Below are 17,603 nucleotides of genomic sequence, written 5' to 3'. Positions count from 1 at the left end.
TAACATACTCATCTTTTAATGAAACAAAATTCCGATTGTAGCAGGATCATTGACCTTCCAGTCTACCATGAACATTTATTTTAGTTTTAAAGCATGCAGTGCTATTAAATAGTCGCTGGATGCTTTTCACATCACAAAGGCCACAGATCTAAAAGGCAGCAGGCACAGTCAGGGTTACTCAGACACAAAAAGTGAAGTAAGTAAAGCCAAGGCTCCGGGAGCCCACAAGCCGTTCACCGACTACCTACTACCACCTTTCTAATTCCTCTCTTGGCTATATGAATGGGAGTAGGCCAAGGACAGCTTTTTATTGTTTTCTTAATAACATTCGAACCATTTAACACATTTTTCCAAAAATATCCTGCATGGAGGTGCCAATGAAACTTCTTTTTGATGGAAAATTTCGGCCGAATCAGTCCAGCGATTCAAACATTATTCATAATAGAACCAATAGCCTAAATTAGGCGGTCAATAACTTTGAACACAGCAGACTTAATGACGCCCTTTGCGTGTGCTAAATTTGGTCGCGGTGGAGTGAGCTGCTTAAAGGCTGACGGGCAAGAATGGGAAAGGAGGTTTGCAACTGGGTGTCCATGTGACAGGTTGGCCCACATTTTTGCAAGTATGTGGTCGGATCAATTCATACCAGATTTCACCAATTAAATAGCAGTCTTATTTTAAGAGAGGTATTATTTATGAAATGGTGAACCACTTTTTTAAATGAAAAACAATACTTAAGTGCTGTTCAGCGCACATGTACTCCTTGTACAATCAATCACCAGCTCATCAGTCCCATACATTTGAACTGGTGAAAGGCCACTTTCCTGCCTGCACGAAAGAACTAAAATAGCTTGCTCTCGAGCATTTAGGAAGAGAAAGCGCACAGTCCGTGCTTATGAAGAAATCCTGTGCAGAAGGTGCAATCAATGACAGATATTTTGGCTATTTCTCAGAAGATATGTCACCCCGTTAAAAGAGGTCTGCAGCGATATAAGTGCTGTGTGATATTTCAGAGTCCAATTACCGGTTCTCCAATGAACGGTCTTGCCATTTTAAGCAAAGTTTCTGAAAGGATTCTCCGGAAGCGCGTGCATCCGCTTCTGTTCACCTCTCTATGTAAATCATGCATTTTTCAACCCTTCCTCGAGACTCTCACACAACTAAGATCGTAGACAATTAGGCCACAGGTATTAGGGACTAGTGTATTGGCAGGCTTTGCACGCAGCGTTCAGCTGCTGGTGTAGCTCCTGGGGCGGCGGATCGCCAGCGTTGCCAACCTAAACCATCAGCCCAGTTGCAGGCCTTAAAATACTGAAACCTTTCAAGAAAGGCCCATTGCCATCCATCCTCTGTGCAAAGTGCGTGAAGGCCCCTCTTCTTCCACTGCGTGCCATCTCGCACACGAGGGGAAAATGGCACGAACAACGCAGGACACAGCTTGACCAGTAGCAGCGTGTGCGTCGTCTCTGTCTTTCAAACAGATCACTCTGCGGCCTCAAATCACACAGACACGCGACCTGTGACAGTACTCCTGATTGGGGCAAAGGACATTGAACAGACCACTATTGGATTACATCCTCGTAGTTCAACAGAAATGTACACTTAGTGGGTCGGCCATTTCCTGTTGTCATGCCGACCACGAACACTGCTTCTTGGAACCCTTCTTTACTGTCGCAATTGGCGATATTTTGGCTTATGCAAAAAGCGCCAAAACCAAAAACGATGTTGCCTTCAGTGTGTGTCCTGTCACTAACATCAGAATAAAAGTCGGTTCAGGCAAGCAGTCTAAACATTCTAAAAACATCTGCCTAAACATGCAGTAATAACTGCAGTCTGCCGTGGGTTCACCCGCACATTTTCCTGGAGTGGACATGCCAGGTGGAAGAGAGGTATGGGGAACCCCATTATAGGAAATATTAAAAAACGTACAATTGCCACGAGCTAACAGTCCACAGTAAAAATATGGAGATGAAACCATACAGATCCATGAATTGCAATTAGATGAATACAGCAGTGCATACATGCCATACCTGCGTGATGGGGCAAATGAAGTTAAGCTGGCTTTGGGTCACAGTAATATCTTCATCAAGTTGTTCAATGGTCTGTTCATCCGATGCATCTTCTGGTAGACAAACTGCAATGCATTTAAAGAAAAATATGAATTTCAACAAAATGTATTCGCTGTCCATGTCATAGTGCATATTTCTATAAAGTCACTGGCTATGAAGTAATTCTATATATATCAAATAAAAGACAGTTAAATTATTGAACACATTTTATGAGCAATTTTACTAATTGTCTTCACGCTTGGTGCATTCTTCTGGAATACTAATATGTTTCTATGGATGTGGTCTCACATTGTGAGTCATGTAGGGTCAGACGCTTCTCCAAGCAGAGAGTGTGGGTAGATCCCACTCCTCTGCAGGTGCCTCCCTCTGGAACGGCCTCCCTGCCACCCTCAAACTTGAGCTGGACCACCTGATGTTCTGGAAGCAGGTCAAGACTTTCCTTTTCTCCTCTGCCTTCTCTCTCTCTCTCCCTTGCCAACTCACCTGTCTGCGGCACCGATGGTTGCTTGGCACCCTCAGAGTCTCACTAGGTACCAGGCTCCTCCATCACCAGTCTGCCTTGCACTGCCTCCTGGCCTACTGTGCACTCTGGGGCTGTAACTGTAACCCCTACAGCCCCCCCCTGCCTCCTTGCACTTACCCGGAGCCGCGCTGCCCTGGGTGCACGTACTCAGAGCCATGCTGCCCTGATTGCACTTCCCCGAACCTTTCCCCTGAACTTCCCCTTCTCGCTCCCACCTGCAATTCTCGTTGTCGCACTTGCATGATACGAAAGTCACGAAGCCTAGTAGGATCTTGGTCTAGTCTTCCCTCTGCCTCCCCTCCCTTGTCTTGTGGCGCCTAGAAACACTTGTCTACAGGCGTGTTATAAATATATCATATCACATCACATCATATACCTCCCTGCCAAATTACTAAGCGTTACTTTTGCAAAGCTTAGAGAATAGGTATGGGCCTACGCTCTCCAGTGTGCAGCCATGCTGAAACCAGGCGCCGTGCTTTGGGTACAAATCACCCCTTAGCATTTTAAGAAATCAGAATTGATCTGTCTGTGTAGCGCAGTTAACTCTTCCGCACTACTTCCATTGTCCGTTTTCTCAGGTCTCTGAACTCCCCAGGATGATTGAGCAATTTCCAGTAGTTTCTCCCATACGTTGACACAATGGCCGGGCCCTTTCCTGATGAAATGAGGCCTTTTGCAACAACCCGAAACTCAAGCTCTTGAGCCTCCGCAATTTTCAAGAGTTGCCTGCTTAGTTTAACTCAGCAGTTACTATAAACTTCATCTGTTTTATTTACAATTCAGTAGACAGATGTCACGCATTGAATAGATTACACTTCATATTGTAGTGCACATTTTTTGCCTGGTCTTGCATGTTTATATCAAGTCGATGCTATCATCGTTTGGTTTTGCTCATATGCATTTGGTACATTGTTGTTTCTGTTTAAATGTTGGGCTTTTGTACATTTATGTATTTGTGGCACTTTGGGGTGGCAACAGTACGCTGAGGTATCAACTGGACGGTCCTTTTGCACTGTTTACAACTGTCTTTGGCATTCGTTAAATGTTTCTGATTATATTGTCTTCTTTAACAAGAAGCAACACCAAGATGGAATGCAACACGGACGATCCTGGTCTAGCAATATACATGACAAAATAAAGCAGACCTTGTGCATATATGCGTGTGCAATTGTTCGTGATATAGTAATACTCGAGTGGGGTAAAGAATTCAATTACCTCACTCTAAATACCAGTTATAAATTCAATTTTGTCAGAAATGCATATAAAAACCTAAAAAGCATGCTTTACTCTATCCAGCAAGTGTAAAGTGCAACCCAAAAAAGTGACACGTGCTGGTTAAAACATTACAAAAATCACAGTTGTATCAAAAATGTAAACAGTTCATACATGCATACAAAAATCAGCAATATATATATATATATATAAAAAACAGCAATACATATTAAAAAATGTAGGATGGTTGTGCGTATTGTTGTTTCTTATTCAAAACAACGCTTATCAAACAAATGACTTAGTGTCACACGCCTTACAAATAAGGGTGTAAATTATAACCCAATATGTTTCATTCCTAATTGAACGCTCTGAATCTTAGGAAATTCTTCAGGGGATTTCTTAGCTGTTATCTTCATGCACCACTCCAATAATGGGGCAGAGTGTAATTCGATCAGTATACTACAATTCTCCTTATATTCCAACTTCTCATAACACTAGATTCCATAAATGGTGTGATTCACTGTTTACAGCATTGCTACCTGCATCACAAAACACTCAACAAACAGCATTAATTACTAGACGTGAGCAATTTGGAAATGTTTTTACAGAATGACCATTCATTTATTATCTATTCGTCGAGCTTAATTCAAGTAATTATCGAGTTAGTAGCCGAGGTAAGCTGCAAAATGTTAATCCTCTGTATCATTCCCTGAGAAAACAGAAACCATACGTCCTTTCCTTAGTTAGCTACCTTCATGACCACACAGACTTTCTAAATTGACATGTGTGGCACTGTGGATGAAAAATAGAGTGAGAATTACTTATTCGGCTCTTCCTCGATTTATTGAATTATTGGGGTCTTTCATCTCCCATTCCCAGTTGTCACATTCTCACGTTCTCCTGTTGTCTTCCACACACTTGGTTCAATTACATGCTGTAGTGACATACATGTGTTTCATCATTTCTCATCCCTTATTCTCTTAGAGCGTTCACTTAGTTGAATCCTCAATCCAGCAGTCAGATAAATTTCTACCTACTGCTGGGTGACTCCCACTTACTTGTGTCAAACGGTTGCTCCTGTGGATGTAGATTATGGTAGGCCCTCTTGCACTACTCCAGCTTTGTTGAATGGACAACCGTGAGTGATGTTTATGTTTATTAGGTTTCATATAACACAGGCTTTGTGGGAAAGTTATTCATGGGGTAGTCATACTAATGCCACTGTTCGCAACTCCAGCCGGTAAGAGGCTTTGTATAGCCCTCAAACTGTGGGTCGGTACTAGCCTTTATGGTCTCAGGACTGCCCCCAGTAGTCCCTGGGATGTTAGTCGCATCTGAAGGTTCCTGACCGAATGAAGCCTGGACAAGCCAGTCATCCAGGTATGGCAATACCTGGATCCCCCGGAACTGCAATGAGATGGCCACAGTACTCACCAGCTTGCATTGAATCCAAAAGACAGGGCCCGATATGGATACTGATGGCTTGCCAATCAAGAACCAGAGGAATTTCTGGTGTTCTTCCCATATACGTACATTTAGATAGGCATCCTTTAGGTGTGCAGTGCAGAACCAATGGTTGCTTTGAACTGAGCTCAGAATCTGTGCTGGCGTAATTGTCTTGAACCTCTCCTCGTAGAGATGGAGTTGAAGGAGGAGAGATCCAGGATTACCTGCAGGCCAGTTTGGTCCCTCAGTTGGAGGCTACTCAACAAATCCAGGGCTCCTGCAAGATGTTTAACTAGCTGCTCAGATGCAACAATAGCCTGCAGCCGACCGACATGCAGTGGAAAGGATCCTGTTTGTTATTGCTTATTTGAATAAATGGGTGCCGTTTCAGAGTGGCTACCGAAGAACCCTCTGGAGGCGGGTCTTGACTGTTTCCTTCTGTGGCCATTGGGGAAGTGGACCCAGTTTCTTGCCTTCCTATCTTTGAAAAATCAAAGGCCACCAAGGTCTTCTGCCTAGTGTGTATGGCAAGGGAGGGCTGATGGAAGGGCTGCTGGCTAGTCTTCGTGAGATCTGCCAGGGATTTGGTCATCTGTGTGGGAGTCTTACACTTGGTTCCTCATCTGAGGAGTAGTGGAACATATCTTGGCTGTTAAAGGGGAGATCGATGATGCGCTCCTGTATAAATTTGGAAGCGTTCATACATACGACTCTTTGCATGTTTGCACCCTGCACCATTGAACGGCTAGCTGTATTGATTTTACAAAAGGAATAACTTGAGCAGATCCCGAGTTACCGATTTAGCTTCCACCAGACCGGAATTGAAGACCTGTTACTTGTCCAGTGGCAAGTACGGCAAGAATTCAGCCAGCTTTCCCAGGAGTTTTTGATCACCCGCTGCTGGCGGGGCATCAGCCTTTGGCTTGTCTAAGGTAAGGAGAAGCATTAGAATAGACCTTCTTCCCATAAGTCTTAAGGAGCTGAACTTCTTTGCTACTGAGCAGAGTGCTTCTCCCACAACTTCAATGCCTCAATGAGGACGTCCTTCTGTAACGGCCACCCGATCTGCTTGAGGAGTGGAGGGCTAAAACCTCTAACAGCACACCCGCCTCTGGATGGGGCTCTTCCAGCTGGGGCATGCCCAGGCAGACGGCCAAGCACATCCTTCTATCATGGAAGGCCTTGACGGAATGGGAGACCACCTCAAACAAGTTGGCATCAGAACTCGTGCCATGTGTGTCCTTAACAACCATGTCTGCAATGGCCGGAGATCCCTCCTTGGCTTCTCTGCAGGGGAAACCACAGCCTTCAGAGCCTCCAATGATGGTGCAAGCTGAGGCAGTATTGCCGGTGGAGGTGACTCCACCGGCTGTTGAGGCGAGATCGCGCTTAATGTGGCCGAGTCGGGCCTGTGAGCCTATGCGGACAGAGGCAGTAGTGGTGGAAGCATTGCTCTAAGCAGGGCAGGAGGCGCTACAGGTTGAGGCATGAGTTCCTTTATCCGCCAATTGAAATATTCCACCATTGTCCCATATCTCATGATAATGCGGAACTTATCAAAAAAGCGTGTACTCTTATGCAGCCATCGTAGAAGACAAGGTTCTAAGGGTCCAAGTCTGGGTCAAAGTCGGGGCTGCAGTCATCCTATTTAGTGGTGCTGCAGGGACGCATACCGGTTGCAGTGGCTGATAATCTCACTAGGGCTAAGGCACAGCGGTATAGGCTGGACAAGCCATGCTCTGCTGAGCCAGATTCTGTGCGGTCTGCGGTACAAAAGACCTGCCTGAGACCGTTGACGTCAAGACCTTGGCGATGCATTGGTGGTTGGCCTGTCTGCCAGCTCGCCCGGGGACAAAGACATGGGGGAGCACCACATCAACTCACTCTGAACTGCTGCAGGCCTGGAGCCATCGAAGAACTATCCATGGCCCCGATTTATCCTCACCAGAGTATGCCATGTTCTTGGAGTCTGCCATTTTGGACCTTGCAGATTGGTCAGAGCTCTCTGCCATCTCAGGGCTGAGCACGTGGCCTTCCTTTGTAGGGACAAAAGAGCTACTGTCCACCAATGTGGTGCCCTGAGGAAAACATCTGACGAATCTCTGACTCAAGCCCGGTGATAGGAGGTCCTGGAGTCTCAGACCAACATCCGGAAGGCACTGCAGTACCCTCGATTTTACCGCTGGTAACTCTCTCTCTCAGGCAGTTTCCTGGTAAGAGGCCATGAAGAGTAGTCGACCTAGAGTTGGTAGTTTTTCCAATAGGCCCTTAAGAGCCCTCAGCCAGCCGACTTGTAAAAGATCTGAGCAATCAACCAGTGGATCGGTAGTAGCCTTTACGACCCAGGAGTAACATCAGTAACTTTAGGCTTTGTAAAGCCCTTGACACATGGGGCGCTAATAGCTTTTGCGGCCAAATGAGTTATGCTAGTAACTTTAAGCCTCATTGAGCCCTCAACCTTTGGGTCAGTAGTAGCCTTTACAGCCTCAGGGGTTACCCCAGTAATTTTAGCAGGGGGAAATGGGGACCTTCCGCTTAAAACGGTTCTGTGTCTGGGCAGGGTGCCTGAAAACAAATAGAAGTTACCTGACCGGTGTGCGAAGATGTGACCTTTTAAGCCGCCATGAAGTTCTTCATCCGGTGTGGAGGAGTCTCTCCGAAGAGGTCCTGCTACCTACCAGGTGGTGTTGCAATGCCTGGGATCCGAACGTTGCGCAGGCCAAACAGAAATCACACTGGTGGGAAGGGCACACACCCCTCAGGCAGAGCCTATGGGTGTCCGAAGAAGGGAAAATCCTGTCGCAATAGGAATTAAAAGCAATTATAACCTGCATACGTAGGTATGCCTGTGAGGTAGGCTAGCGTGCAGCAAAATAAAAATAATTATGTAAAGTAGCGACAAAAGAAATCACATTACAGCAAGTGCAAGGTGTCCAGTCCCATCGATTGGTAAAAAGAACTGGCGGGTGATGCATATGGGTGCAGTCAGCACGGGCGGGAATGCCTTGCATACATACAATTAAAGGGAACATGTTATTGCTCTGCAAAAAAGGCTCCAGTCCCGTCCCCATGGGACGAGGTATCCCATCCGTATGGAGGAAAGAGGATTGGATGTAGGAGTAAGAGTTCTATGAACTGGAGCAGATAAATGAAGAGAAGGGTACTAGTCTACATGCTGCTTTTGGGAGTGCCATAATCCAAGTGAGCTATTGCTTAACATTTCTGGCACAAGGAAGATGATGTCTGATGTTGGTGGAAAAGTGGCAAAATATCTAACAGCCATCAACTTGGCATGACACCTCTGAGCAACCTGTGGGGCTGGCATGCCGAAGTTTGAAACACTTTCAAGCTCTTGTCTCATTTATCAGCATGACATTTGACCTTGCTTCAATCCAGAAGGTTAGGCTCTCTGCCACCATGGATACTGTATAGCACAGTCGTTCACAACCACCTCTAGTGCTGCATCAGGAAGAGTATAAGAAGTTTAATCTTTCCCAAACCTCTGGGAAATAGAAGAGCGAGGATGAGAAGAATGTCACCCGTTAGGCTCACCATGACCATGCAATTTCACAAGCTTTAGTGTGTGCATCAAGCTGGCTGCAATTGATGGTGCTATTCAAATATGTACAAGACAAATGGTGTCAAGTTACATTCCCAATGATGTGGCTTTTAATACAAGGTGCCAATGAGCGAGTACCATGTCAATTGTTCCCATCGGCTCACGGTAGTGTGTCGCTGCTAGATGCTGCTATGCCATCTGTGACTCTTTCTTGGGCTATCAGTGTGTAGAACACCTTACTGAGATTCCACAGTGTTTTGCATTTCCCATCACATATAGCTATTCAGTTCAACTTAGACTCGAGTCAGTGAATCAAGCAACATTATGTTGAGTCTGCCGAGGGGCTTACAAACAGCTGGTGTGTGAATCTCTGTTCCTCCGTTACAGTGATGCTTAAGTTATTGGCGTTTGTCACACTATGATGATGTGTGATTGAACGGAAAACCTGTTGTGCTGCACTCTCCACTGTGGAAGCAAAGAGTAAGGGAAACTGTTCTTGTGGCCTTGCCAGGAATTAATCTCAGACCAATGATGCAAAATGTATCATGGACAGAATTTCAAGACTAAGGGTTAACATCAACATGTTTGATTGCCTTGCCACTACCAATATTATCTATGATTCAATAGCAGAACTGTTAGTTTTCACGGAAACATCACAATTATGCTAACATTAATCTTCATTCCAGTAAGAAACAGAGCAGCTTCTGAGTAGAATATATGTAGACTCAGGATCCCATTGTAGCATTCCGTTGTGTGGTACTCATTAAGCTTAATGAGCATTAGTTATTCTAGAGCAACAGAGAAGTTTCTCCTGCGCTCACAAATATTCCAGCAGTATCAGTTATAGTTGCACGCTAGCAGGAGAGGGGCATGGTGTGTGGAGGGTCACATCATCAAATGGTGCTTGTCACACAGACTGTTTGATCATTTCACCACTGGACATCTCAATGTCATTCATGTTGGTTCATATGCACTCAGCACACACCATTGTCAGTGTGTTGGTAGACCAAAGATTACAACAACTGCACCAGAGGCAAGCAGCATCTGTGGGTTCACCCCCCTCTACAAGTGATCTTCTATTATTTAATAATACGTATATTCATTTTCCTCTGTCCATTATTGATCATTCTTTGTGAGCTTCAGAGCAAAGTACTTATTCACTACAATCCAGTGGTCATTGACATTCTGTGAGGTACATTTACCAGCCCAGCAGAACTCCCCTGCACCACCAATCTGCATTTTCAGCAGTTACAAGAAGAATGGCTGTGCTGGCTCTGCTGAGCACTTATTCCTTTGCATCAAAACTGTGTTTTGCAGTTATAAAAATAATGGCTGCGCTGCCTCTGTTGAGCACATACATATGGGGCGCGATGAAACATAGAATACCCTGAGAATTGCTGCAGTTATTGTCTTCATGTGCACCAAAAAGAAGAATTCAAAAGCAGCCTGGTGCAGTGCTGCTATGCTGAAAGCTCAAGATTTCCAACTAAAAGAGAAATGTTCTGTGTTTAAAATGACTGCGCACTGATGCTATTTCCATCTTTTCAACATTACACAGTTTGGTTGCTGATAAGACACATTCATGCCCATCTATCCTCAGGATACACACCAGCAAGGAGGGCAGTCCTCCCTGAAAGGCATTATGTATCAAGTAAAATCTGTGAAAAAGCAGAGAAATTCACTCCAGACCATACGGAAAGCATTTTACTTTTGCAACAAAATAACACAGGCAAACTTCACAATAAGCTCTCTCTCTCTCTCTCTCTCTCTCTCTCTCTCTCTCTCCCTTTGCTTATGTCGGTTTCTAAGAATCCTCTACTTGAATAAATTCCTGTGTATAAGAAACTGACCATGGCTATGGAAATGTGCCAGAATGAAGATGCAAGGAAAATCGCATTTGTAAATGATTAAGGAAAGTAAAATGAACCCGTGTTACTTTGCTTTGCAAAAACAATGAAAGGACACTTTTAAAGCTAAAATGTAAAATCATCCCAATATTCACACAGAAACAGCATTATTTGTGTGGAACTGGTGTGGTTTAAGTGTATATTATACATATTTACTAAAGACTTGGTTTCTGTGAAAGAAAGTAAGAAAGAAAACAAAATGTGTGTTTGAAAACAGAAGAATTGTGCCTGGGCAGGAAATTCAAAGGCACTAAAGCTTCCTGTGACAGGAATCTCCCCGAAAAAATATGAATGGGCCATGGTGTGGGAATTTGCGACTTTGTCAGACTTCCTGGCATTTCTCCAGCCAGGAACAATGGATCAGGGGAATTGGCCTTGTCACAGGCAATTGTGAATTCCTGGTGACACCTCTCTTCAGCTGCATCTGCCAGAATGAACGGTGGCTATGGTAGCCCTGCTGCCCAGAGCTGACACAGTGGGGGTAGGATGACTGGGAAAATCTTAAGGACCGCCCTCCAGTGACAGATGCCATCCATTTGATTTAAATGACTTTTGATATCAAAGTATTTATGTCAGTAACCTAAAGACACAGTAATGGAAAATTAGGATGGTTTTAATGTAATTTTGGCAACATTAAAATAAGAAAATGTGTGTTTTTCTGACATGTGGATGCAAATACCAGTAAAATGTCATCTCTGGGGAAAGCGTACATGGTACAGTTTTGCAGCTTAATGAAAATATGCCCAGTGATAATATGTATATATGTAGATAATTTTAGAATTATAGGTGAAATGTTTTTCATGGAAACAGCGAAAGATTGCTAGAATGACTAAACAGCATTGCACCAACTTGGCGTTTGGACAGAAATGTCCCTTGTGACATATGGAATCTATTTAATTTTCCTGATGACATTTGTAAATATAAGTGTTTTGCTCCATAACTGATTTTGGCAAAAGTAACTTTGGTAGAAAAAAGCACATTGTAAAAACACACACTTTAAAACTGAGTAACTTCCTTCAGTCCAATCTGCTGACAGGGAGGCGGCGACAGTTACAGGCTGACCTATCCGATTTAGAGGTATGTCTAGCTTAGTTCTGCCCACATAGTAAAAATCCTCGGATGTCATCCTGTCTATATAAGGTGGAAACATACGGACAGTCAGGACATTCAGAAATACAAGATTCAAGAAAATCCAGCAGTCATAAATCAACATCCAGAGATCCATACATTCCACATTCACCCTGCAAGATTCCAGATTCCAGTGCCAGGACAGAGGTAGCTGATAGCAGATCCAGGCAGAACCTTTTACCCAGGCTGAACCTCTAATCCAGAATTAAACCCTACAAAAATTCCAATAATTCAGGGAAAATGGGGAGAAGGCTGTCAAACCCTTTTGGGATTATCCAGCGACCAGACTTGCATTGCCCGGCTACCTTCTTTGCCCAGCTGATACACCCTGCTGTCCAAGAGACCAGACCCCGGTTGCCCCACTGTGTCCCTAGAGGAGAGCCCAGTAGTTGTCCAAGTGACCAGATCTTTGTCCCGTGTCCCGAGGCCTGGCTGGCTGTCCAAACTATTCCATTCAAGTGCTTGTTGTAAGTATTTCCCTTCCCCAGTAACCAAAACCGGCATCCCTTGCTTTGTTACCTGGTATTATGTCCAATCCCAAAGAAATCCTATAAATACCCTAGCAAAATCCTTAAAATTGTCAGAATCCCCTGTGTATCCATTTCAGTCCGCTGCTATATAAGTCCTTAGTACTATTTGGAATAAATGAATTCCCATATAAAGAGACACACAGAGGGACGGGGTTAAAATTGCAAATTAACTTTTTTCGCGGGCAGCGTTCCTCTTTTCAAGCTGCTAAAATATAGTCTCAGTAAGTAATTTTCCTTTTAAAACCGATTTTCCCTGTGCAACTGATTACATTTTAAAAAGACGATTTTTCCTTTCCCTTAAAGAATCCCATACTGTAGCCCATCAAAAATTCACCCTTTCACTTTCATATCATACCTGTTATGTGCCTTAGTACCTTAGCATTAAAACCGATTTATGTCTGTTTAGCTAATTTCCCAATCCGTTTAGCTATTTTACAGCTGTAAAAGTCAAGAAATTGCAATCCTGCCCCGTGTGATTTTGCTGCACTGTTTTTCCTTCCCAAAGTCGATTTTCTAAACTGTATGCCCGTTGTGCAAGTACGTTGCCTTGTAGCTTGTCAGGTTTCATGCTTCTTTGATACCGCCACACACAATTCTGCCTTATTCATTCAACCGCACATGTAAAGTAACCATTCAGTAATTCCGAGTGCCGTTTTGCTCATTTTTCAAGGGAGCTCAATCTGATTTTTGCCTCCCATTTAGGGAAGGTAGGTCGGATTTTCAATCCGAATTTTGCATAGTATATCTGACCCCTTGCTACTCCTCTCCACCCACACTAAGTTTGGTTAACAGGGGTTTGAGGGAGTGTTGCAGGGGGAATGCTTACTTGTGTTGGCATTTAAAAGCACTACCCAAATGTAATCCTGCTTTCTTTCAATTGTGTATTGTGTATCTTATGTTATAAGGTTAAACTAAGTGCATCCTATCATTTTATTGTGTAATTATCACCACACTGGTGAATGCTGCCCCATATTGAATGGGTTTGATTTTATTCATAAGTAAAAATAAATAGATATTTCATTATTACACACCAGCCTGGTTCATGGTCCATTGCGACACAGGGTGTACGTTAAGGGGGGTGTGAGACGGGTTGGCAGCCTTCTCAAAGCTGAATCCAAATTCATAAAAGTAAAAGCGTTTTGATGGCGCGCTGCATCCCTGGCCAGTATAACGAGTCCTGGTCTGGAGTGACACGCCCCTTTAAAATCCTTAACATAACCAACAACACCGAAATATTACTCTGTGAAGCCTTTTTAGGCTAATGGATTGCTGTTTGACTGTGCATACAATTCTTTTTTGAAAAGATGATTTCCCAAGATTTGTCTTTGCATTTTGATATTGATACTTCTGGAACAGGCAAGTTGAGGGTACTATTTGTTAGTGGACAAGCCTCTCCAGAAAGCAATGGTGCATGCTGTGCGACAATGTCCAATGCTAGGGAATGGCACTGGGTCACCCTGGGGTCTGTGGATCTACATACACTCAGTGCTACAGGCCAAGGAGGAAGTACATAGCAGGTTGCTCAGCTCTCCAGCCCATCTCTAGCCTTGTGGATACACTATACACCTTAAAACTTTGTTGCACACTAGGGGAGAAAACAGAGTAAAGAGAACCGATTCAAGCCACTTGCCGGCTGGCTACTTCCGTGTTTCTGTGAGTATCACAATGCAATTATTGAAAGGGTGAATAGGAGGTGGAGGAGAAAGGAAAGAGCAAGGAGAGAGCAGAGAGGAGGGGAGAGCAGAGAGGAGGGGAGAGCAGAGAAGAAAAGGTGAGAGCGCAGAGGAGGAGAGGGCAGAGAGAGGTAAAGAGGACAGAGAGAAGAGACAAGGTAATTGAACCCCCAGGAGCTGAAGGGGAGGGTGCAGACGGACAGAGTCTAGGTGGATGTAATGCATTTAAAGCTATAGCTTTGATTCCAATATGGAGTCAAGATGAGAGGCATCCTGGGAACACCAGTGAACATTAGATTTCAGGCTTAAAGAAAAGCCCATTTCTGAGGACAATGTGTGTTTGCTGGAGCCATGGAAAGAGAGCTGGCTTATGTGTTCAGACAAAGCTTGTTTTGCATTCTTTTAGCAGCTGAGAGCAAGGTCTGTTGGCTTCTCATGAGAAACCAGCGATTTACAAATTCAGTGGAGTCCAGTAGCTGCAACGGCCGCGCAGCTATGGGGTTCTACTGACGGTAAACATCTCTGGAAAAATACTGGATTACATTTTGAAGGACAGACATCACAAAGACGGAGAAAGAGCAAGTCACTTTTTGACTTTTGACTTTGAACTCCGGCTGGGCTGACTGAAGCAGATGTGTTTCCTTCAGCCTTTTCCTGTTGGCGAGTGACTCTCTCTCCTACCCTAGTGGTTTCCAGTGAAGACCTGGCAGAGATGAAGAATATTAGAAAAATGCTAATTGTGATATATTCCTTCTTTATTTCTATCTGTATTTTGCTGTGGTAAACTTTAATTGCGATAATAAAGAGATCTAAGACAGGTCTATTTCAAAATCTACATGAAGTGTGAATGAAATCTTGTGTTCCCAGAAAAACGCACATTGCCCCTTCCAGCCTTCCTTAATGTGCAGAGGGGAGCCCCATAAGCATAAGTATTTTTAAATCACTGAGAAAACAGGAAGGCAAAACAGCATTATTCTTTGAAATTCCAAATTTAAGATTGATTTGTAATAAAGATATAGCTCTTGTTGAATTTGTGTATGATGCTCGATTATTTATTCAACATTTGTGTGGCGCCTATACACAAGTTTTTCCAGGTGCCACAAGGCAAGTTGAGGGGGTGGGGTGGGGGTATAGGCATGAAAATAGCTCAACAAAAACGGTTTTATTGGCCTTGTGACAATCCTACCATGCAAGAACAAGGTGGTAAGTGCAGGGTGGAGTGGGGGTAAGAGGAAGAAGTGCAGAAGTGGGGTGCCCAAAGGTAGAGGAGTGGGCAAGTACTGAGGGCCATGAGGGCAAGTGTCAGGAAAGTGAGGATGAGTGCAGTGGACAGGGTAGGCCAAGTTAGGGCTAGTCCGGGGAAGGGAGCCTGCGGGCAAGTGCAGGCAGGAGATGCAGGGTGGGGTGGTCTGGCCCCTGTATGACTCTGAAGGGACCAGGCCGTAGTTGCAGCGGCAGAGGGAACATTAGCACAGGATGGGGAGGGGGAAGGAAGAGGAGAAAAGGAAAGTCTTTAGAAGTTTCCGCACTTAAGAAGATCAGGATCAAGTCTGAGGGGGGCAGGGAGGCCGTTCCTGAAGGAGGAACCAGCCGAGTAAACGGATCTACCTCCCACTCTCTGCTTGGAGAAACGTTTGACCTGCAGAGAGTTGGAGCCAAAGGACGGAAGTACTGTGGTAGGAAGGTATTTAGGGAGGGAAAGCTGGATGTAGAGAGGTCCCAGGCCCCAGACAGCCTTGTGGATGATGCAAAGGGGCTTGAATTTGATCCATGCAGTCACTGGGAGCCAGTGGAGAGATTTTAGGGCTGAAGAGATGCCGCCCCTGTGCTTGAGGTCACGGATAAGTCTTGCAGTCCTATTCTGGATTAATTGAAGGGGGTGTAGGGGAGGAATGGCCACGAGGCCCTCCTCACCTACAGCTCCCTCCCCAGGTGAGGACCATGGCTCGGTGGGAGCACCCTCATGCCACCCGGGCCCAGGTGGAGGGGGGTTCACCCGCCGACGACATTGCCCACACGCACCCTGTCTTTGCATTTACCGAAACTTAAGTTAGGCCTAGACGCCATCGTGCACAGCAAACATGGTGTGAGTTCAGCACACTGTAACGAGGCCCCCACCTTTGGAGGGCCTTTCATGCATCTCTGCCGCCTCAGCAGCCCTGGCAGATCCGCTGCGAGCGCGTTCCCATGAGAAAGTCGGAGATGAGCTAAACCCGAGATGCCAACACGGCAACATTATATTAGTAACAATGTGATATTGCACCCCGTATGACCCGGACCGCAAGGCCGGGGCAACGGGGAAAAAAGCTGAAGCATCACTATCTGAAGAAGGTAGAAAATAGTTCAAGTATTGGTATTAATGAACTACCTCTGTTTAAAATGTGAACGAACCATAAAAATGTAACGTTATATGATATCCCTCCAGGTCTGGACTAATGCTGCTATAACCACGGAGAAAGATGTTGACCAAACGTGTAACCTCTATTTGTAAAAGTGTTTTTCAATAGTATGTAGAAACTTGAACTCATATATGTTTTGAATCACCCAAAGCGGCGAGCATCAATCTCTGTAGGCCATAACCTAGATATCCCTCGTATAACGTCTAATGTACATACAATACGCACACAATGTAGTGAACATAATGTTAGGTAATGAAAAGGTACTGGAACCGACTGTATTAAAGAAATGTGTAACGAAAATGAAATATATATATATATATATGTGTGTCTGAATAACGTTAAAATAAGGCAGAACAGTATAAAACTTCTGCATTCACTGATCAGCAACGCACGAGGAAAATACCTTTGTGAGTATATGCAAGGTCATTCCCTCTCCCACCCCACCAAGCCTGCCAGATAAAAAAGCTAAGACTTGTGCTGCGCTCCCTCACCTCCCCCAACCAAGCTGGCGTTACTTCAGAGAGTCAGAGGCCCCGGCGCCGCAACCAAGGCCACAGCCCGCCACCTGTGTTATTTACAGCACGGTAATAAACCCACGGATGAACCCACTGATCTACCAGCACCCTCTCATAAATCCCCACGAACCCCCCCAAGAATCCTGACCCCGTGTAAGGACGACCCCCATCATTGGGACAAGACACAGAGACCCATCTATATAATAACTTCTAACGCAGCAGACAGACATGTATCACTCGGCCCAGGTCCCAGAGCCCCGTCCCGTGACCTAAAATACCGGTCAATAAGACACAGGTAAATCTCACCCCAACCAACAACCACCAGACCTCTCACGAGGTGCATTCCTCATGTGTTGTGTTTATTTTATAAGATAAGCTGGTGAAGCGATTTATTAATGAACGTAAATGTCATTTTCTGAATAACTGTAGTGTGCATGGCCTAGGGCAAATGAGACAGGAAAGGTATTCGTTATTGTCACAGGCTGCCCCAGCACATCAACACCGCATGGATGACCTCAAGCCGGCCTGCCAGGCCCAACCCAACCCACGAGGCTGACCAGTGACGTCGTCCCGCCAAGACCAACCCCGCGCCAGCAACACCTATAGTTAGTCGACACCACCCAATCCCAATTGACTTGTGCC

The 17,603-nt window shown here is 44.9% G+C and overlaps 1 protein-coding gene across 4 annotated transcripts in view; it reads right to left on the bottom strand.

Annotated features, from left to right (window-relative positions):
• The window catches only part of NSMCE2 (NSE2 (MMS21) homolog, SMC5-SMC6 complex SUMO ligase), a 933,269-nt gene that overhangs the window by 99,310 nt on the left and 816,356 nt on the right, over positions 1–17,603 (bottom strand). For all 4 annotated transcript variants that reach the window (XM_069621620.1, XM_069621621.1, XM_069621619.1 and 1 more), the window contains exon 5: positions 2,031–2,134. In XM_069621620.1, coding sequence (XP_069477721.1) covers positions 2,031–2,134 — 104 coding nt within the window. The remainder of the gene's footprint in view (positions 1–2,030; positions 2,135–17,603) is intronic.

Source organism: Ambystoma mexicanum, chromosome 5q (genome assembly GCF_040938575.1).
Source record: "Ambystoma mexicanum isolate Mex_15411 chromosome 5q, UKY_AmexF1_1, whole genome shotgun sequence".
Classification (NCBI taxonomy): Eukaryota; Metazoa; Chordata; class Amphibia; order Caudata; family Ambystomatidae; genus Ambystoma; species Ambystoma mexicanum.
Note: the sequence above shows the minus strand (reverse complement) of the source record. Positions and strands in the feature narration are given on the sequence as shown.